Below are 22,789 nucleotides of genomic sequence, written 5' to 3'. Positions count from 1 at the left end.
TCACCACATACAAATGCACGCACGTCTTTCATTACAGTTGTGTGTATAGATCACCAAGTGATCTAGTAATATAATGAGTGCTGAATTTTAATCTATGCTGAAGTGAACCAAATAACAAGAGGCTCATAGCCCACCACGCCATTTACCGCTGGAGGTGGAGGGCATATAAACTTACTTTGCCCTGGTTTTGGCCTGATCCTTAAACCAGATGTGGTACCAAAGAAAGGGTTCATCTAAATCACCCTTCTCCTTGTGAAGCTTCGTAACTGGCACTAAAACCCACCTTGCTTGATGGTAGGTTCTCTGACTGGACACCAGTACCTCCTAAGCTGGACCGAATTGAGTAACTGGTGTCACAGAAGCCAACCCGTCCGACGATGCCACATAACGAGCAGAGCTATTACTCAGTAACTTTTTTTGCCCGTGCTACAGAATGTCGTACTTGAGAGAGAAAACACATAACTGCAATGCTAAATGTCTGTGTGTGCGTATTAGAATAGGGTGGAGCAGACTGTCACTCAGCTGTATTTAATTAACATAGTATTTTATATAATGTATTTATTTTTTACGTAATTAGGTGATTAAGCAAAATGCTTGCTAGTAACATCTATTCCATAACCCAGCACTGTTGAGAGTTAAACATGCACCTTTGCATGTAATTAATCTCCTTGCCCTGCTTATTTTGCTAGTTGGCACTTGCTAAATCCCTGTAAAACCACACCCAGCAGTGCTGTGTATTATCCCTCTGCTGTCTATTCCTACATATGGTCAAAATCAACTTACCTTCCGGGTTGCTGACATCAGCAAAATGTACTCTTGGCAAACTACAGTATCCTCCTAGTAACCCTTTGTTTGGTTGGTGTTATTACAATTGTATTCCTCTGACAGCAGCAAACACCATCTAAACAGTGCACACCTTGACACTTGGATTATCATGTGGAAGGAGATTACCATATTATCATATTTTAAACATTAAAACAACCCTTCATACAATAAAATATTTATAATATGGGGGGAAAAAAGAAAGAAAGATACTTCTATGCTTCCTGTCAGGAACTGACCCGCAAGTAGTTGCAAGTTTCAGGGTATCAGTAAAGGTGTATATATCCACTTACCTAGTCATCTTGTGAAGTGACCTTAAACAAGACTGTCACTTCAGTTAAAGTTATGCCTATTCCTATTTTAAGAAAAAAAAAGAAATTTTAAAGACTACCTGCTCTAAAACATTAGCATTCACTAATAATATATATTATATAAATTTTTTGGCTGTCTTTTGATAGCATCTATTTCCTCTTAGATGTTTGGCTCTAAACAGCAAGCAGGAAACAATCTGGCCTCCCTCCCTTCAAATGTATATGCTTACAAAATGACATGAATAGGGTACAGTGTTGAAAATCCTGGTATAGTAATTGTTCCCCCCCTCCCCGATGAGTTAAGTAGCATGTTTCTAAGGCATGTATTTAAATTGTCATTATACTAAAATCCAAGAATATTTTATAAAAAAAAAATATATGGGAAGTGCCAGAGAAGTTGCTGTTTTCAGCAAGTTGCTGAAAACTAGCAACAGGAGTTGCTGTTTTTCAACAAGTTGCCCTTTTCATTTCCTACTAGGTTCAGTTTTCCCAGCTTTTCTATTGCTAAAAAGTTTAGAACCCACAGCGACACCCAAAAGGGAAAGGATTTCAAGATAGGGAAAGGATTTCAAGATAAGGAAAGGCTTATAGAATTATTTTACTATTGACAGCAGCATTGTCATAAATACCAACAAACAAGGGTCACGTCCTACCTAGGAAGCAACACAGGAATAATAGTGAATGTTTCTATTTTCAAAGTCTACAGCATGTTTGTATTTTTTTTTTTAAAATACGATCACTTGCCTTATCTTCTTGAGGGCATTAACTTAACAAAAAGCATGTCAGATCAAGTAGTCAGTCGCTCCAATTATGGAGCAATTTCATACACTGGCTTTCTACCACTCTACAACCTGCTCAGTGTTACCCGTCTAAACTGGGCCACTAGAGTATGGCAGGCAAGCTGGACAGGTTACGACTGAGAACTACAACTTCAGGACAAATAAAAAAACTGGAGTAGTTTGGTGATCAGAATCTAACTCCTCCCTCTCCTCACACATTCTCCAGGACATGCCTGTAGTTACAGAGTAAAGTCTAACATAATCCCTACCCTTTAGAGTTCAGCACAAAGAGCATTTTCCCAACTCAGGTACTAGCAAAAAAAAAAAGTGTGAGGGGGAAATGCATTTTAATTATTTTATTTTTCTTAAATATAATAGAACCTTCTAGAATTTTTTCCAGAAACAGAAACATTAAAAAATTATACTTTATTACAAATGGTAAACTCAGAGTGCTAAAAAAAAGCCTCTTATTTACAAACAATACTGGGCAGTGCCCAAATAAACAACATAAAAATAACTTACAAAGTCATGAAGTAGTTTATTGACATTAATCAACTTTCATAAAATAAAATAAAAAAAGATATGTACATACACAATTTACTTGAAGGCAGGCAGAATAGTTCTTTTTTGTTTATCAGCCTCCCACAAACCTCCCTCCCACTTTTTTTTTTTTTCTTAGGAATACTACATAAAGCAATCTACAGTTTCTATTGCAGTTTAACCTTTAATACTGAATGATCATCGAATGTTAGGTCCATGCAGGTCTTGGTCAATGTTAAACGAAGATCTGACGTCTCATCTGGGCAGGAACAGCACTTCTCGGAGTGGTGCTGGCCGCTTCGCCACCAACTCAAGCTGAAGGCTCACCAGTCTTTCCACACATGCGCTTTGCAGAGCACAGGCAGGACTCAGCCTTTCAGCTTTTACCACGAGCTTTATGCATCTGCCACTTTGGGTTTTTTGTTTTAGTTATACCACAATATCACAGTTCTCATTTAAGACAGTCTCTTCAAAACGTTTGCAACTGTTGTGTTAGCATGAGCTGGCACCCGCTGTTGACATGGTTCATGACCTTCTGCTTAAGCTGTGCAACCTGTTCTCTGAGCATGTTGGCAGTGGATGCCAGCTCTGAGTTCTGGGCTTTCAAAGTTTTCACTTTTTCTTCCAACCTGGCAATCCTTTCCAACTTCCTTTTCCGGCATTTGGATGCCGCAATTCTGTTTCTCATGCGTTTTCTCTCGGCTTTGATTCTCTCCTGCGACTCCATGTCAATAGGAGACAGGGGAGGAGTTTCCCCTGGCATTTCAGGTACAGTCTGAGGCTCTTCTTTCAGAGCCTGAAGCCGGGGATGCTGCACAGGCATCTGGGGGTTTATGTGATGCTGAGGTGCATAGCCCATGTTGTTCGCGTTGTAGTTCGGTGCGGAGTTGAGCGCGTTGGGGTTGAAGTTGCTGAGATTGGCGTACACCGGGGGCTCGCTGTGCAAATTCGTATTGAAACTACTGTTGCCAGCCATAGAGGACACAGGTGCCATGCCGCTGTTAACAGGTTGAGCCGCGGAGGTAACGCTGGGCATGGTGTTCTGGTTGTGCAGTTCCGCCAGGGCTCTCACAAAGCCTTCCGCAAACCCCTCTTGCTCGTCGGTGACATTTTTGGGGCAGAGGAACTGCGTCGGGGTCGGCGTGGTGGTGATTAACCCGTTGCTGGACTGGATGATGAGCCGCTCCAGCTCAGGCGAGGCCAGTTTCAGGAGTCCCACGTCGGGGGAGGTGAGGATGTCGGCGTTCTTGTTCCTCAGGTGCGGCTTCAGGTTGCTGGATGGGTCGGACAGGTTCAGCGTCATGTTCTGCTTCAGCACTTTGGCGTTATTATATCCATACCCGCCGCTCTCCGGCGGCACGAAGCTGGCGTTCAGGGCATCCTCGTAGAAAGTAGGCTCCATCTTTGCACTCATAGAACAGAGTCCGCGGAGTGGCGCCGGGAGCTGCGGCAGCGCGGAGAAGCTGCCCGGCCGCCGCTTGCGCCCCGCTCCGCCCGGCCACCCCAACCCTCCCGGCCGCGCAGGGAGGGGGGAAGGAGAAAGCAGAGCCTTACTTCTTCTCGCCGGGGCGCGGAGGCTTCTCCCGGCGCGGGCCGGGCCCGCGGTCCCTGGTGCTGCTGCCGCCGCCGCGCTGCGAGTCCGCCTGGCCTGGCGGGGCGGCGGGGCGCCTCGCCGCCCTCCTTCCTCTCGCTGCTGTTGCCGCCGCCGCGGGGCCGGGACGCTGGCTCCGCCGCCACGAGTACTTTTCCTTTCCCCTCCCCGGCTCCGCGCTCGCTCCGCTCGCTTCCACCCGGCGGCCACCGATCGCGCTGCCTGCCTGCCTGCCTGCCGCCCTCCCGCCCCGCGCTCTGAGCCCGCTCCCGGCGTGGAGCCCTTCACTTATCAGCGACCGGGAGCCCGCTAAAAATAGCCCATGATGTCACCCCGCGGGCTCCCCATTGGCTGCCGCCGCCTCTCCCGGGGGAGGCGGGCCGCTGGCCCGGCCCGGTGCATATCAGCCGGTCGCCATGGCCACCCCGCCCCTAGAAGCTTCTCAGGGCGGGCGCGGGGCCTTGTGGGATGAGGTAATGCTGGCGGCGGCTCGGGGCATTGTGGGCTGACGTATTGTTTTTGAATATCTGGTTACCGCGTCCCGAGCGCGCGCGGGGTTGGCCGCCGCCGGCGCCTCCTCCTCCACGGCCACGTACCAACCGCCCGCCGGAGGGGCGGGGGCGCCGCTCGGCCCCCTCCCGCCGCCGCGGCCCTCCCACGCCAAGCCGTCGCCCTCTCCCCGTTCGCTTTTGCGTCCGTTTGCGTGTTTCTAGGCCGGTACTGGAGGCGGGGCCGCACTGCGCCGCGTTCCGGCCTGTGGTGGGTGTCGTCGTCCCTCCCTCCTATCCCCCCCCCCCGCCGTTGGTACGGCCCTTCAGGTGGCGCTCCGGGGGAGGCCTCACGTGATTTCCCCTCCTTACCGCCGTCCCGCCGCCTGTGCGGTTTCCAGGCAGGGCCTGGGCGGGCACCAACCGCCGCGGGGCGGCCCCCACCCCGCCGAGGGGCCCAGCGCCTCCCCTCCTCCCTCCCCGCTGGTCGGGCGTGCCTGGGGCTGGCGGCCGCCGAGGCCTCGCCCTCGCCCGCCTTCACAGCCGGCTCTCGCGGGGAGCCCCGCCGGGCGGGAAGGGCGGCCCGGCTCCCAGGGCGCTCAGCCGGCCTCCGGCAGGGCTGAGGAGCCCCCGTGGGCCGCCTCCTCCCCGCCCAGCCCCGCGGGTGATGCGGGTTTCGTCCGATACCGCCCCGTCGCTGTGGGGGTGTACGCGAGGGCACGGCTTTGGCGTTAACGGCGATCGGGGATGTCAATTCCCGGTCTCAGAAACGCGCCAGGGTAACAGCGGGGGGAAATAAAACCTGACGGGAAAAAGCCTGGTTCCTGATGGGGTTCTCTAAACTCGTCCTCCAAGGGGAGGGGACAGCGACGGCCTAATTTTAGAAAGAGTGCCCTAGTATTACTGTGAAAGTACAGGTTAGTCGGGAGGGAAAATAAAGGCTGGAGTTGAAGGACTCTAGCCGAGGAGAAAACTCTGCGGGCATGTTCACCTCACGGCAGCAGATAAGCGATCTCTGGTTCGCTGTAACTGCCCTATGCTGAACGTGGCAGGCATCAGTATAGTACATATCTCTAATAAACGGGTGTGCCCTACTGCCTGGTTTCATCTTCCTTACCTTCTCCCTCCTCACCTTGCCATGCACTCACCCTCTCTCTGGGGGGTGTGAATTTGTGAATGCTAACGGGCAGCTACCTCTGGAGTAAAGTGCAGCAGCTATTTAAGGGCAGATGGTGACAATACGGAGCAGGACAGGGGTGGACTGTTGGATCGTGTTGCTGACAGTGCAACAAGTGCTCCTTATGCTTGCAACACAAAGCTGTTACCTGCTGTTGTAGGGTGGTCCAGCTTTTTAATGTCAGTGAAGAACTTGGTCTGTCAGGTTAAATCACTTTTTACAATACGTGAAGCTGACAAACATGTCTAGGTTTGAAAATAACACTTTCAAATTCTCCAGTGCTATTTTTTCCTAGATGTAATGACATAATTACCAGTTACAGTATAGGAAGCAACAATGAAGCAAACAAACACAAGCATCTATGAAAGAAAAGTGAAGGTCTAACTCCCCTGTTTGAAGTTGTTAATTTTTTTCTTCCTTGTTTCCCCTGGTGTTCCCACCTGACTTCAGCTACGATATTCATTTGACCACATGGTGGGCACTGGTGTTACTTTATATGCTCACTGGAATTAGGCAAATAATAAATGCACTTCCTTGTACATTTGTGTGAGCAGTCTGTGGCACAAAATATGAAGTTTTGGCTGGAAAGTGGGGGCTCACTGCGTGCTGTTGGTATACACACAACCTTCACGCAGGCAGCATTGGTCTTTGTTGCATATAGCTCAAACTACTCGCGCTTCAGCTTGTATCTTCAGCTGCAAATAGTTTTGCCAAACAGCAGTAAGTTACTGCATATTCATAAGAAAATCTCTGAAATCCATTAATTCAGTGAATGCTACAAGCAGTTGTTTAATTCCTTTTTAATCTTTACATACAAGGTAAATAAAGGCCAGTGACCGACTGTTCTGGCACGTGAACCAAGGGACATCAAATGAAACTGGCAGGTTTGGAATAAATGAGAGAAATGTTTTCACAGTATTGTAGTTAAGCTGTGGAACTCCTTGGCAAGAGTGCTGTGTGGACTGAGGGGTTTTAAAGCGATTAGATGAATTCACAGAAGAGGAATCACTTAAGGGCTGAGTGCAGTGCATCTCTGGCTCTGGAAACCCCAAAGCTGCAGATGGCTTGTGCCTGGGAGAGCATCCCGAGGCAAAACTGCTGTGCCCTGGTTTTCTGTGCTTCTGCAGGTATCCACTCTTGGCTCCTGTCAGAGATAGGGTATCCAGTCAGACCTGATGTGGCTGTCCTTGCTGCGTTAGAACTCCCCTGAGATAGTCCATAAATGATCTGTCTCTATTGTGTCAGCGTGCAGTTTTGATGTTTATAAAGGGCTTGTCTATGCAAGGAAGAAATTCTGGAGAAATGTAAGATATGAATTTTAAGTAGTTTGCTGTGTGGAGGTTTTTATTGTGAAATAAGAATTATTTTAAAATTCAGCTAAAAAGTTTTTTTTTTTCTGGTTTCTGTTACATAGGAAGCGATGCAAATAATTTGCTTTAGTCACTTTTCTGTATAGACAAATAAGACTAATTAAGTTTGTTCTGATTAATTGTTGATATATTTAATTTGTTAGAGTTTTCTTGTTTTGTTTTATCTTTTTGTTTTTTTTTTTTTTTCTGCATGTTTCTTTTGTCCTAGAAAGCCAAGTTCAGACTACAAGGAACATGGTTAGTGTAGCTCTAACATGTTTGTAGAAGCTAAAAAACTCTGCTTTTATAGTCTGTTGACTGATATCAATGCAAGTTCTTCAGTAGCTTCAGTGAGTGTTGGATTGGGCTGGAGATATTAACTCAAAGTCATTTAATTTAATTTAATTTAATGTCTTTTTTTCCTTTTTTTAATCCCCCACCCATTTTAGTTTTCTACTTCCTTCCTTTTACAGAGGTGGAGTTTCAGGACTAGACATTCCAGTTTGCCAAAGACGTGTTGCTACTGAGGCCTGTAGCTATGGGGGACACCCATCAGTCCACTCATTATGTTAATTGCTACTCACTTAGAGGTTATTTGGTTGAGGCTGGCAATAGACAGTCAAGCTGGTCATAAACGTTGTGCATAGCAGGAGAGCTCTGAAATCAAAGACAAATGCTCTTTGCCTCTCCAAGGGGATTTTCTACCTAATTCGGGACTGACTGGTGAGCGGGCACTTACAGAGGTCTCGGTTTAGATTTCAGCCGAGTGCCCCAAGTTCACCACCTGAGACTCGCAGAGTGCCACAGATCAGAAGTGGGCCCCGGGAACAGAGAGACAGTGATCCTTTGTGGCCATTAGCCAAAGAGCTGGGAATTTTGGTGACTATGCCCTGATTTATTAAACAGCTATTACTTTAGGGCTTTTCCCCCCTTTCCTGATGTCCTTAAGTAAATATTCCTTTAGTAGTATGAAAGAACACTTACTGACCCATTTATAAACCATAGCCATTTACATGTCTCAATAAACTAGCTTGTGGGTAGGGGTTGGAAATGAACTGCACATCTCTGTTGCTGGGAGAGGCAGATGCTTTGAGCAGCAGTAATGCAGATTTTGATTTATAAAGTTCTCTAATCAATCAATACAAGACTGACTGAGGCAATCAGATAATCTGAATAATTAAATGGCTTTTCAGGGATAAATTAAAATTTCTTATACATACCACATCTCTCTAAATTATATTTGGTGTCCAGGAATAAATGGGTTCATTGTTTTGTTTCATTCCTGTATCACAAATGCTTTTGGCTTATTTCTAGACCATTTGAAAAAAAAAAAAAAAGGATAAATGACAGTTTCTGCTCTTTTATATTGGGAACAGTAATCATAGAAAGAAAATGCCTGTTTCCATGCAGCTTTTCTTTAAACTTAGATATGTTATACCATCTCACTTTTTACCCTCATCAGAGATGTTTCCACAACCTTTTTACTATATAGACAATTATTTTAATATATAGAATTTTTAATATATTTCTTTTTTTACTCCCTGCTTTCAAATGTGATATCCTGCTTCATGTCTGCATGAAGTGAATAAGAGTGGGAATTACTGGATCTTCTCATACTGCTTTCCATTTGCTTAAGGAATTAAAATAGAGCAGGTTTCCCTAACTGAGGGAGGCAAAAGTTTGAAGACTCAGAAGCAGCAAGTATTTTTCTTTTATTTACTACATCAGGGTATAGTAAAAGAAGCTGGGAGTGAGCCGGCACAAGGCTCCTTAGGCTAAATGGAAGTAAAATAATTCACAAATGCTACTGATCCCAGTTCCTCCTCCGTTCCTCAAGGTGTGTTTTTGTGGTCGATTCAAGTCCACCTAAGTCTGTGCCACGGCAGAGGTGTGGCAAAGAGGCGCCACCTCTGCTTTTGCTCTTTGCCCCCAGTAGGGCTCATGTGGCCAGGCAGAGATCCAGGAACTGAATCTGGCTGAAAGCTGAGCTGGAATAATAAAAAAATAAATATTTGAGGATACAAGGGAATGCATAGGCTGGGGGAAGAATAGGATTCACATCTTAAAGTGAAGGACCCTGGAACCAGATCTATATAAGACCAAAAGCTTGTCTTCGGCTAGTCTTAGTTTGCACATGAAAAATGCTTCTCAGAACTATAGGCACTTGTAAGTGAATATCGTGTCCATCTCCTCCACCCTCAATTAGTCATCGCATAACCAAGCTATACGCGTTTAGTCCTTTTCATCTTTCTTCTTGTCAAGCCCTTTAGCCTGACCCCCTCACCTACTCATCCCACCAATCATTTTAATTAATCTCTGAATTTCTTTGAAACTACTAGTTTGTGGAATGGAGGAAGATGAGTAGGTTAGAGAGACAAGATTGTGAATGATGGAGGTGGGGCAAAGTTAGGAGACTTTGCAAGACCTGTTGGGTTACCTCTGGGGCAGGACGGCAACACTGTAAACACAGAAAGACTGCAGAAGTAAGGGAGGAACCACCAAAAACATTTTCCATTTTCTTAAGAATGCTGTCTGAGCAATTCAAACCCTGGATGTTTGTGTGCAGCCACATATGAATGAAAGATTTGATATGATTGATAGGATGATCTTCTCTTTACCCAATGGTTAGTTATACCAGATTTCTCACTATTATTTTCCCATTCCCAGCTAGCTTTATAGAGGATTTCAGTGGTCAGTGCAAGTGCTCAGAAATATATTTTCCAATAAGTTATGAACTATGTAATTTTTTTTATTTAAACAAGTCTATGTATTGTATAATTTTTGATCAAAAACCTGACCAAATAAAAGCTAACTACACTGTCTAGAGATGAGTCTGAAAGGAACCCTGGGGCCTTGCTCCCCATGCGTTTTAGGGTGTTATGAATCTAAATATCACCCCGTTAATGCCTCTATGTTTGTTATTTCTATACCATAGCACGACCCGTGCTCCGAGAAATAGAGAACTGGGCAAAGTTCCCATCCTGTGGAGCTTACAGTCGGAAAAATCCTCTACACAGAAACAAGGCTGGCAGAATAGCAGTTGATCCGCAGTGGGAGTCCAAAGAGTGAAGGTAAGCAGTTGAGGAGGCACTGGAGAACGGGTGGCATATGGGAAGCAGACGGCTGCGCTCAGCATTGTGAGCTGGCAGCATGAAAAAATTTACCATACAAATAGGAGAATACTAATGCTGAGTGGTGGGGAGGCAGATGAACACCTTTGAAAAGATACTTACTGTGTTTGGTAACAAAGGTCCCGCTGGAAGCATGCATTTGTTCAGACATTACTAAGGTGTGGTTTCACTGTGGAGAACTGAAGTTATCCTTTGGCATTCTGATGTTTCAATAAACACATATTAAAGGAAGTAGTGGCAACAAAATGCATTGATTGGTGATTGACAATTATGGATGAAAGCCTCAGAATAACTGGATTTAACCATTCAGAGCCCTTGGTAAAGTAGCTCAGTTTTGATTAGGGTCTCAGAACGGATACAAAATGCTTGGATTTTTAATTAATAAACGATCTGGCATCCTGTCAAAGTTGACACCTCGCTCTGTCTTAGCAGCTGTTGGAACAGTAGGCTCCTGGCAACCTGGGATAAAGCAGTGCTTGCAACAGGAGAAGGAAAGGAAGCGAGTCTGCATGAGACCAAAAATGCCTCGTGTAAAGCACCACGGAGCTTAGGGATTTCCAGTGAGCAATCAAGCTTTCCTCCTCTGTGCCATGGGTTCAGGCTTGGGCACGGACAGTGAGTTTCTGTTACTGAATGTCACCAGTGGCTGGTGGCTGACAGATGTAAGGACACCTGTCTGAATTCGAGTAATGTTTCTGACAGTAGAAGCAACAAACAGAGAAAGCGATGAACAGTGAAAGTAGGTCCTGCAGGGTGCTCCTTCCCAGGGATTATAGTGGCGGAGCCTGTGGGGAAGTTTACAGAGTGCCTGCTCATGTAATTCAAATAGAAACATTCACTCTGGATGACAGTCATTTGTGTCGGAGTCACGGTGTGGGAGCAGTTAGGGTTGCCAAATAGCCAAGGAAGGCATTGTAGGAAGGAAAGGGCATGGCCTGGGTAGGGCAATACCTGAAAGCACAAGCAGAGTTAAAGACTTTGGTTTTGGAGAAGATTTTACTAAACTGCTACTCTTCCTCAATCCCATCTGATTAATAATAAACAACCCGATCTATGATCGCAACTGACATATCACACAGCGAGCGACTGCGTAGCTGCTGCCTGCTGGTCTGGGCAGCCCTGTCCCCTCACAGGATGAAAATGTCCTGGTCTGTTCACAGCAGCCCCTTAAGACTTCCATAGGAGAACCTGGATACTCGAAACCCTCAAAATTGCTGTTCTTTCCTCTTTTCTTCAGTAAAAATTGCCAACACTGCAGTGTCTATATGTTCCCTTGTTTCAGAAGGAAGCAGAGATGGAAAATTTAGTCTAGAATCAGCATTGATTCCTACCTGAGATCTTGTTTTTTAAAATGGGTTCAGGAGCACTAGTCGCATATTCACATATGTGCTAGAGGAAGTACCGCATGAACAGCCGGCAGTGCATTTGGCAGGCGCGTTGATCAGCTCACAGGACTGTTTACGCAGTCTGTTGAGAACATATGAAACACATAAAAAGCCATAACATTTGAATATATTAGAAACAAGTTCATGACATCAAGGAAAATTTTTAGGATAAAAGGACAATAATAAAGAAAAGGCCTAAGGGCTGTGATGGCTGCTAATTGAAATTCGGATTTTTTTTAAATTTTGCTCTTTTTCTATTATTTTTTTTTTTTTTTTTAGGGAGCACAACTAGAAAGACATTCCAAAAATGGCTGTATGGCATTTTGAGATCTGGGTACCAGCTGCAGTTTTGCAGGGGCTTCTGTTCAGCTAAGAATGGGCTGTGGACTCAGGTAAGTCCTGTGAGAGAGGTTAAGCAGATGTGTTGTAAGAGCTAATGGTACAACATAGCCTTGTTCTATATAAGCATGTTTTGTGCTGATGTTTTCCAGCTATTGCGTTCCTCACAGTCAGTATAGGAAAAGGTGTGTGGCTGGCAAATCTGCAAGCCCGGACAAAGCAGTTCTGGGTGTGGATGCTTACAGCCTATTGCCAGGTGCTTCAAATAGGCATTTATGTCAAAGATCTGAGGTCAATTCAATGATAGCCAATTTCAGCCCTAGATGATTACATAAATATTAATTTCACATTGTGTATTTCACATTTAGTTACTGGTCTGGAAAGTATCTACCTTACCCTGTAGCAGTAGTGGTGGGGAACATATATCCCTTCAAGACAACCAAGAGAATGTACAAAGTAAAGCAAAAATTTGTTAACCTCTTTAATGTAACCTCATGAGTTTATTGAGAAGTAATCTTATTTTCTGTATACCAGCAGAGGAAAACAGAACAGAATAAACTCAAATGGGATAGAACTGGGTCTTTCCTGGTTTTACCTTCTTGCTGAATGACCTGTAATCACTTTTTGCATTTCTGTGGCTTGGTTTCCCTGCCTGTAAAATGGGCATAATGAGACTGAAGTTCTGGTAAAGTATGCAGATCTATGGGGAACAAATGCTGTACAAGTGGTATGAACTATTTTTATTAAAAAAAAATAATTAAGGAAAAAGGTACGGAAAAGGAATGGAATTTCATCTGGAAGAAGATCTAGGATTAACTTATTAGTATAAAATATTTGTTACTGCTCTCATTTGCTTTTAGGATATCAACCATTGACATTTTTATTGGTTCATCAGCCTTGTAATGTGTTTTGAATCTCACCCAGGACTGTGTAGAGCATATACTTTACTGTGAGGGTGGTGAGGCACTGGAACAGGTTGCCCAGGGAAGTTGTCAATGCCCCATCCCTGGAGGGGTTCAAGACCAGGCTGGATGAGGCTCTGAGCAGCCTGGTCTAGTGGGAAGTGTCCCTGCCAGGGCAGGGGGGGTGGAACTAGATGATCTTTGAGGTCCCTTCCAACCCAAACCATTCTGTGATTCTGTGATATACTGGCACCTAGATTTATGCCATTTTCACTCTCTGGTCACTCTCTGACATTTTGACCAAATATCTTCCAGTTGCTGTGTCCCTGCTTTTTTTTTGGAGGGGTTTAGTTGGTTTTGGTTTTTTTTTTTTCTTTACATTCAGAGTCTCTGCTGCGAGAGGCTCTGACAGTGGTTTGGAGCTGTTAATGTCAAAAGTGCTGTGTAGGAGGAATTACTACATGTCAGATTCCCAGAAGGGGGAAGCTGAGGCACAGCGACAAGCACCTCTCCAGAATCACACAGATAGTTTCTTTGAAGAAAAAGCCTTGATACTTAGTCCAAAACTTTGTCAAGAAGATAATCATGTGAAACATGGGAACTCCTTGCATTATACACCCCTTGGGGAAGAGGGTGAGTGCAATAACTGCTCCCTCCTCGCAGGAGTAGGTATTGCTAGTCCCGGGGAGGTGAAGCTTACAGCCCCCTTGGACGCTTCCACCCAGTAAATCTGCACCTAAGCTTTCTTGCCTGCATTTACAGGGATGTTAAGTTTTAAAATGCTATGCATATAGCAATCATTTTTAAGGAAAACTAAGGAGTGCTTTTCAGCAGATGTAAATCAGCACAATTTAGGATGTCGCTAGTTCCCCAAGTGCTTTCGGCCGGCACTGCTGACAAAAGAGGCCGTCCTGCCCTCTTCCTGCTCCCACGCTGTCCCCTCCCTTGCGCTGACACAGCCATGAGGTGAAGTGTGTTGGGAAATACATCCCGTTCACATCTATCCCAGCAAAAAACCTGAATGGCTGGGGAGAGAGGCATTTGCTTCTTTTCAGGGTGTCACCAGCATATCCTGGATTAAAGTCCTCATGGAACCACCTCGTTAGGGCAATTCACTGGTCTCCGTGAAAGCCAGGGGTGTCGCTAGTTTGTCCCAACAGCTTCTGGCTAAAAGAGAATTGTGCTGCAGCTGGAAACTCAATCAAGTGAGTTTCAAAACATTTCATTCATATGTGGTCCTCAGTTGATTCTTAATACACCTTTACTATAGCCCGTAGTGCTTCATAAGCCTGTCAACATTGCAGTCGAACAAAGGCTGGTCTCAAGACTTTGTGTTGTGTAAATAAACCTTGTGCCTAGCAGGGTGTCACTGAATTAATGTAAAGCCTGAAAAGGGGAGGGCGTGGGAGCAGCATGCCAGTGTTAACATTCTGTTTTCTGCGCAGGATTGCAACAGGATTGCAACAGCCCAGCCTATCTGAGCCGCTGCACGTACCGTAAACATGTCTCTGCACTTGAATTTGATATGGGTGGTGATAGAACAATATACCTTTCTGGGAAATGGTAATGGACAGCAAGATTTTGTTTTAAGGAAATTCCAAATAAACAATAGCAGTTTTCTTCTGAGAGTGCTGATGCTTCCCAGGTGGCCCACCAGCCAGCCAAACAAAGGAAATATATATGGCAGCATTCGCTCAAGGGTTAAAGTTTCAGGGTAAGGAGGGGGAATGTCAAAAATCCTACACACTTTTATAGTTACGCTTGTATCTTTGTGGTAGCTCTGACTCCTTTTTTTCTTTTACTCTCACAGATCAGCAATCAGGGGACAATTGACAGGAATAACCCCTTGCTAAAAATATACAACTGTTTTTGAAACAAACAGCATTTCATATGCAAAGCTGTCTGGTAAAGTGCATGCCCAGGGTGCTTTTTCAGTCCTCATGGGAAGTTTTACAAAGAGCAAGCTACCTTTTAGCAAGCGCTTTTCTGTTAGTTTCAAAATCCTCTGTTGCTTTTTTCTAGAGTGATTTTCCCACAAAAGGTGATACAAACCATGCGAAAAGTCTCAGTAGAGCTTACCGCTCCCCCTGCCCCCTTCTCTCCGTCCCTCCTCCCCCAAACACGGGGAGCTCTCAAAAATATTTTAGTATCCTGGAGATTAAAAGCAGTGTCTTTAATTTGTATTTGTCTTCTAATAGCTCTGACTTTCACCGCCTTGTCCTCCCCTTTATTGGGAGTACATGTGTGAGCACTCCCTCTAATGTTGTTTATACGCTCGCTGTCAGGTTCAATAAGCAGTTTCTTAGCAGGGCACCTTCCCACGTGAAGGAAATGTTTCCAGTTCTTGTCTTAGCTCCTGCTTCCTCCATGTGCAGTGTCTTGACAAGGCACAGCAGAGAAAACAGAAATGAGTATCGGTCATATCTGTAAATCTTAGCTGATAAATGGAAATTAACTCCAGAACCTCATGAAATCTACTGGCGGCTTAGATGTAGGGCAGCTGTGTACGGGGCATGTTATAGGTGTTCCAGTTATGCGAGTTTTGCACAGTGCCTATTTTAAGTTTAGGCATTTTATTAATAGTGGATCTGGAAAATTTTAGAACTGTAGTACGCCAGTGCATCGCTTAGGTAACACTGAAAAGAATGTGGTAATCTGTTTAAGGATGTAAATAGGGATATTGCTAAAGAGAATCGAGATAAAATGTAAATGTGAATAATTGCTGCTAAGACAAAGAAAAATTGGCAAGCAGCCAGATAGAAATTAGAAATGTAACTAGTTCTATACCACGGGTACTAAATCATACTGGTGGAATCTCAGGTCTAGTCAAGTGAACGGCAAAGCCACTGCTAACCTGTAGGACCAAGGATTTCCCCTTCATGAATGGGAATAGATAAGTAAAATTTCCCAGAGCAGAAAAACATGTTATAGAAGTGGCCAGATTTTCAGCTTTGAAGTAGAAGAGATACTTTCATTTTCAGTATCTCCATTAGAGCTTCTTTTTTTTCAAGACCAGGAGTGTTAACTCTTGTGTCTGAGCCAAAATTCCAACCTAAGCAGAATGTACTCATCTAAATTTCCCTTTTGGTTTCATTTGGACAAGGTATTCTTTGGTGTAGTGTTGCTGTGTACTGTTACAGCAGTTGCCGTGTTGGGAGCTTCGGAAGGTGCCCGCATGGAAGAGGTTACATAAAAACTAGACCATTGTAAGCTCAGAGAAACCCCTGAGTGTGGTGGTTAAAAAGAGAAAACAATTAGGGAAAACACATCAAAGAGTCTCAGTCAGAGTCCGAAAAGGAAAAATACTGATTATATTTGTTTTGATTTTGTCTTACATGAAGTAAAAGATGTGTGGTGTGTCCTGGGTCGCCACCCCTAAGGGGTGTGTACTCAAAGACAACAGAATCAGACTCCAAGACTTCGGTGTGGTTTATTTTGGTTGCGGGGCTGGGAAGATAAGATATAATTGTACCATATACATAGTGGCGCTATCAATCTGATAGATTATCCTTCCCGTACACCCCTGACCACCTTGCCTACCCTCTGCCTGCTAATCTGTTTCTAGCAGGTTAACTCCTCACTTTCTGACCTTTCAAGAAACTTTCAACTATGATTTTTAAAACAGTCACAAAAATGTTTTTCTTTCCTCAAATGTGCAATTCTTCTCTCCGATGAAGGCAGTCAGAGGCGTGAAATGGGTAACATTGATTGCTAAAGTTGGTGCGCAAGTTCAAGTTCAATAAATTGTGAACCTTAGGGGCTAAAAATTGTTTAGAATTCCATTCTGGGTCTGGGAATAAGAGTAGACATTTATTGATAGTCCTGTTGTTCACACTCCACCAGATACTAATACTGTTATTTTAGAACAATGTTAAATTCTTTTTTTAAAGTTTGTTAGACTTGGTCTGCCCTGGGAACCATGTTAAAAAAGGTTTGAACTAATAAAATATGCAAAATGTGGTTTTAGGGCTCTCCTTTAATGTGGAAAGGGGAAGAAAGGTTTTAGTCAGTTACAGCAAATCCAGTAAGGGAACTGTTTACTTAATGCTCTCACAGTTATTTTTTCAATGTGCCTTTCCAGAGCTTTTCAGCTGGGTTTAGTTCATGTCGACTAGCGTATCAAATAATGTTTTCTACTGATAGGTATTTTTCAGTCGGTACTCTGACTTCATTCGTTACAGTCATTTTCTGTCTGGCACGCTGGTATAGTAGATCCCAAAAAGCTACAGGAAAAGAAATGAACAGGACTTTGTAAATGGGGGAATATAAAATATAATCCGTATAGACTTAGAATTTAGGTAGGAACATTGCATCTGAGTTTGTTTTCCCCTGAAAATATCTAGCATATATAAATTGACCTGTCAGTAAGAATATTACAGATTCTTGTTTGATATGGCTTGTATGCATTATATGGCTTTTACTTGAAAATCCTAGGAAAATGGAAGGCAACAAAGCCTTTATACAGTCCTACTGAGAATGTCATCTCTCTTCCCAAGTCCACGTAGTGCTTGTGTGTAACATAAAAGCACATCCAATAGGTGCGTGGATCTGAAATGGCAGAAAAAGGGCCACTTTCGTCCCAGGAGTTCCAGTCCATCCCTGGCTGCCTCATGTTGATGATCGTTTTAGAACTTTTTTTTCACCTCAGGAAAGACACTGGCAATAGCGCGTATTATTTTCCTTCATCAACAAAAATAGATCGTAAAAAATGCAAGGTATAGGAACATGCTGTGTTTGTGGCAGTTAAGTGATACATTGACTTTCCTGGTTATGCATATTTGGCTTTGGCCTTTTAGAGCCTTCCCGAGTTTGGGTCCAAGCCGCTTAAGAAATTGTCTTGTACTTTATGCTTTTGCCTGTAAACAAGAAGTTGCTTGGAACAAAACGTTGTAGGTGAAAGATCCTTGCATTTTCCTTATATCCTTCTGCCATCTTGATTTGGTGACATGCTGTAAAATCCACTTGTTCTCCTGGCTCATTTGGAACTCTGGAGAGCGGTAGATGAATGAGCCAACCATGAGAAACAGAATGGAGAATGTTTGTAGACAGCAACACTTTCCTTCAGACCTTAAAGGCTAAGAGAATTTTTTCTTTGTCTGGGATGACCTGCTCTTGTGCATAAGGTAGATTGACTTTTTGTCCAGATCAGGAGTCTAATCTTTTTTCCCTTCTTAAAAGGAATATAAAAAAGTCACTCTGTTTATATTAACAGTGGGCCTAGATTCATTTAGTTTTTATCTGATCCTCACAAAACATCCAATCTGTTTGCAAAACTAATAGAAGTGTAACGACAAGAGCAGCAGTGGCAAATACCCTTTTTTTTTTCCCTCCTTAATATCAAAGCTAAAAATGTGGTCTTGATTTATGTGCAGGATTACCAATTCATATACTGTTAAAGCTATGTAATAATACATCTAAAGCCTAGCACAGTTTATAAACACATAAAACATATGTAACAATAGTTATTTATGCTGAATCTTTGTTTTTTCCCCTGTATACTCTGTATACTTTGTTACTTAGGGCACTAACGCTGCATTCATGTAAGCAGCAAACTACGGCATTTATCTTAATTTTATTTCTTCCAAGTCACAGCAACATGCTGGAACGAAAGCCATTGTCTATAGCAAACCTTCTGAAGTCTTTTAAGGGCATCCATCTGGATAGACTTTGTGGTTACAGAAGGGCCGATGCTGTAAGTATTCATTCCGCTTAATGGTCTCATTCATTTTTATTTACACTCTTTGCAGGTTGCACAGAGTCTCAGTTTGAGTAAGAATTTCAGAATGCATGCTGAATTCAAGAATTACAGGCGTATCTTAAATTAAAACAAAGTTTCTATATCTGTCTTTAGGATGCTTAATCAAAGCCGTGGCTCAGAAGTAGACTGTTCAGTCTCCAGCGAAGCAGATGAGAAATGCAATTGGTAAGCACTGTTAAAAACCAGGTGCATAAGTTTGAAAATGTTGATCCAAATCACATTATTATAAGTAGTAGGGAAATGTCACGACTTACTGAGATTAAACAAAGACCTGCTTAGAATCTTGTGACTTCAGCTCATAAATGGATTTCATCACTCGTTACAGCTGCATAAACAAATGCATGTGGTATATATACATGTTTTGTTTTTGGAAGTTGTTGTTTTTAAAATCCCCTCAGAGTTTTTTTAATTGCTCCTAATGAGCCAGCGTTCCCTAGTTCTGGAGCGATGCCTCATGTACCTGAGCAGCATAGCACAGTCATTGCTTTTAAGGGAATAGTTTGCCTGTTTTTCTCCCTTTCTGGCAGCTGAACTGCTTTGGCAAGCAAGTTAATTTAAAGGAGAAATTTACAATACGAAACCTGGTGTCAAAACATTTATTCCTTTTATGAAAGTAGTCTTACCCTAGTGCTCCTTTGGAGCTATAGAAATGTCATCTCAGACCAAGCAACAATTGGAGAAAACCCTACGCAATGTCTGAGCTCGTACTGAATGAGGTTGTCACGTATCTAGATATTTTTTCAGTTGTTTAATGTAATTTTTCATGTTGTGTGTGGCCTCATTTCTCCTGATGGGCGTCTCAGAAGGAATCCTAGAATTGTATGCTCTGTGATTATCCATGGGTAATTAGTACTTCTCCCATGTTTTCTTGACAATATGTTGCAAGTGGGATGTGTCAAGATTAATCGAAATTTTGGTCTTCCTGCTGCGATTATTACCTGAAGGCACTAACAATGGCAGTAGTTTGTGATGTAGTGCAGACACTTGTCTGTGAATTTAAAAAGTGGTACAGATCAAAACTACCAAGCAATTCTCCTATCTCTAGGTTACAAGTTGCTGCCTCCAGTTAAACCTGTACTATTCAGCATCTCAAGGCAGGCAGTTATCAAAGTTTAACCTCAAAAAACTAAGCTGGCAAAATAAGATGTATGGGTAATTCCTTGAATTGCAATATGCCATTTCATATTCAGGGATGCTTGTTCCTGGATGGGTAGTATTTCATTTTCATGTTACAGTGTAAAATTTTTTTTAACCATATCTAAAGGAAAATGACTTTTTTTTTTCCAAAGAAAAATATGCAAGGACAGTCCATTTTTGTGGCCATTTTCTGAGAAAGATTTAAAAATCAAATTTAAAAATGGATATTATTGGGAAAAAATTGTACTTTTTTTCCTCTTTTACTCACAGCCTCCTCTTTTTACTTCTAAAGACCAGAGTCAGGAAAGTAAAAAGGGCAACGATATGGGATAGTTCATGGTCAAGGGTGCTCACCCATATATCCTATATAGATGGATTTGGCCTGAAGTGGTTTAGTTTGTTTTGCTCCCTAGAGAAATAAAACAGGTCATAAAAAGAAATGTAACTTAAACTGAATGAAACTAATGGATCTAAAATCTTTTTGCTTTTCTGTCAAGCAGTCTTAATTTTTAGGCAGCTGGGGAGGAATCTTAATCATGTGTGTTCTTAAAGCTTGCTTAAGCTAATTGCTGTGTTTCTGAGGCTTTGAGTGTCCTGCCCCTTCTGTTAAAGTCTTCAGGAAATCCAGTTGCTCATCACCTCTGAAAACCTGCCCTCTCATGTAGGTAGCTAAAAAGATGTCTGACATTAGAGACTCGCGCTCCAAAATGTTGTCTTGAATGCCTTAAAAATGTCACATTAAAATCAAGTACGGTTCACCCACAAACCATCTGCCTTTACAGATCTGAAAACGAACTTTCTAATTAATTAAGCTTCTCTGCTTCCTAATAATGCTTATTTGAAATGCTCACAGGCTGGAGACGGCGGGGCTGTCGATCTGCACTGAGCAGGAGTGTGGCCGTGGCCGAGGGTCCCCCTGGCCGGAGGTGGGCCAAGCCTTTCCGGGGAGCCCTGCCTGACCTTACCTTGCTGTGCAGGCTGCGCAGCTCCCAGTACGGGGCTGGGGAAATACCTGGCTTTCTCCTTATAAGGCCAGCAAGCTGCTGTGGGAGCCCCGTTCCTGCCCCAGCGCTTCCCGGCTCTGCTCAGCCACAGTCCTAAAAAGGCAGTTCCTTGCTCCCGCTTCCCACAGCTGAACTCCCCAGGGAGCACAGCCCTCCCAAGTCAAGCATTTTACTTACAAGGGGAGACGGACTTAGGGGTTTTGCTGTTGCTTCTCAAGGAAGCCATTGTGTTTACAAGCACTGCTGGGGTTATCCTCTCGTTTAAGTGAATAAGCAGTGAATAATGATAAGTGTAATAGAGTGCAGCGTCTGAGCCTGCAAGCCGCTCTGCGCAGGCACATTTCTGCGAGGGTATAGATCCCAGTAGGGTCCCACGTAGGGAAGGAGGTGCACCGTGTGAAGCAGTTCAGAGCTGTAGTCTTGAAAGCATATTAGGTTATGGTTTTATAATAGAAAGTACTCAGCAGCAATATGAGCTCAAAGCAATTCACGTCCTTTTTCCTCCCTCCCCTGGCTGCCATTCCTGCGCTGCCTCTTTGCCTGTGCTTGCTCAGTTCTTTGTGGGGGCCATGCTGTGTTCTTGGTTTGGTCTGTTCTGAAAGCCAGAAGAGTTTTCTGCTCAGATTTACAGTGCGGCTTCACAAAAAGTTGTGCTAGTGTAACAGAGTGAGCGGTGGATAGGGAGGAGGGGGAAAAAAAGCTTAGTTATTAATGCCCCATGCTCTTCCTAACAGAAACCAGAGCTGCTGTAGTCTCTTCCTGAATAAAAACTCTTCAAATGCTGAATATTTTATTAGATATTTTTACAGGTTTAATTGAAAATTTCTGAAGGATCTGATTATTGGCTTATTTATTTCACATGCCAAGTTACAAGCTTAGTTACAGTCTGATAGATTTTTAAGGACAAGTTCTTTACTGGAGCCAGATTTTGGAGAGGCTTGAATATGCTAATTCAGAAGGGGTTTTACATGGGATTTTTTCTTTTTATTAAATCAACAAATCATCCTCGCTTAATTTGAAAAATTAAAGAGGAGTGTTTTTCAAGTTTAAGATGTGTGAAATTGTGGCAATGTGTAGTGCACTGACTGGTCACATACTCCTTTCAGAAAGAGGCTTAAAATACTTCTTTTCCGAGGGGGCTATTTGGGAAAGGTCCCTGGATAGTGAGCGTGGTCTTTCAAGCGTGTGAGACATTGGGGTGCAGCTCGCAGAGTTTGAACATACTGTACTCAGGCACAGCCGTTTGTCTCTTCAGAGCCACACGCTTCCTTAGTTTATCAGGCTGCTCCTGGCAATTCTGTTCAACCTTTGGACTTTATGGCCTCTCTCAGGATGTAGCGTTGGTGCCCTAATATCTCTTCTCTTGTCTTTTGCCAAGTTTCCAGCAGGCAATGAGGCCGTGACAAGCAGGGTCACAGGTGTTGAAGGAAGTCAGCGGCACAAACAATTACTATTACAAAACCGGATTCCACAGTTACAAGGATGAAATACTTATTTTCTTTATGAATCTGTCATACCATCCCCATCTTCTCTTTTTCTGAGAGCACAAGGTGTTTTCTAGCTCATTTTTCTTTTGTACCAGTGTTAGGTGTGTGCCTGTGGATTTAGTAGGTGGAGTTAACAGTACTGATGGTATAGATTAAAAAAAAAAAAGAGAGACACAGAATGCCATGCACTCATTAAATGCATACTGTTAGCTGAGATCTGTTGTGTATTTTCTAATGTTTTTATGCTGCTGGTCCTTAAATATGCCTGTCATGTAAAACACCTTAAAACTCAAGTTATTCACATGTTTGAATGGTGGTAAAGGAGATATTTAGGAAGAAACAGAGATCAGACAATAAGGAAGAGGGTAATTACAGAGAAACGTTGCTCAGGCAATAAGGAAGAGGGTGATAGCAGCTCTGGTACGATGAGGCAGGAGTTGGCATGTCTGACCAACGGCTATGGAATTTGATAATTTAGGAGGAAAACCCATTTACAGCTATGGGTTTTGGACACTAAATATATCAGAGAACGTTTGACAAAATCCTGGTTGGCAAAGGGATGCTCCTGGCTCTGCCAAACAAGGTTGGG

General features: G+C 43.4%; 2 protein-coding genes across 7 annotated transcripts in view; one reads left to right on the top strand and one right to left on the bottom strand.

Annotated features, from left to right (window-relative positions):
- Nucleotides 1-22,789, top strand: part of FGGY (FGGY carbohydrate kinase domain containing) — a 327,607-nt gene that overhangs the window by 21,517 nt on the left and 283,301 nt on the right. For 4 of the 6 annotated variants that reach the window (XM_063344960.1, XM_063344959.1, XM_063344963.1 and 1 more), the window contains 3 exons: nucleotides 9,993-10,128; nucleotides 11,853-11,965; nucleotides 18,666-18,737. The gene's annotated coding sequence lies outside the window, so the exon portion shown is untranslated. Of the gene's footprint in view, nucleotides 1-9,992; nucleotides 10,129-11,852; nucleotides 11,966-18,487; nucleotides 18,507-18,665; nucleotides 18,738-22,789 lie in introns of those variants that run through there. The other 2 variants (XM_063344961.1, XM_063344962.1) reach the window with 2 other exon arrangements.
- On the bottom strand, nucleotides 2,433-4,297 carry JUN (Jun proto-oncogene, AP-1 transcription factor subunit). The gene has a single exon (XM_063344971.1). It carries the CDS (start codon nucleotides 3,864-3,866, stop codon nucleotides 2,922-2,924), a length of 945 nt encoding a protein of 314 aa, XP_063201041.1. The 5' UTR covers nucleotides 3,867-4,297; the 3' UTR covers nucleotides 2,433-2,921.

The sequence above is a fragment of the Chroicocephalus ridibundus genome, chromosome 8 (assembly GCF_963924245.1).
Source record: "Chroicocephalus ridibundus chromosome 8, bChrRid1.1, whole genome shotgun sequence".
NCBI lineage: Eukaryota > Metazoa > Chordata > Aves > Charadriiformes > Laridae > Chroicocephalus > Chroicocephalus ridibundus.
Note: the sequence above shows the minus strand (reverse complement) of the source record. Positions and strands in the feature narration are given on the sequence as shown.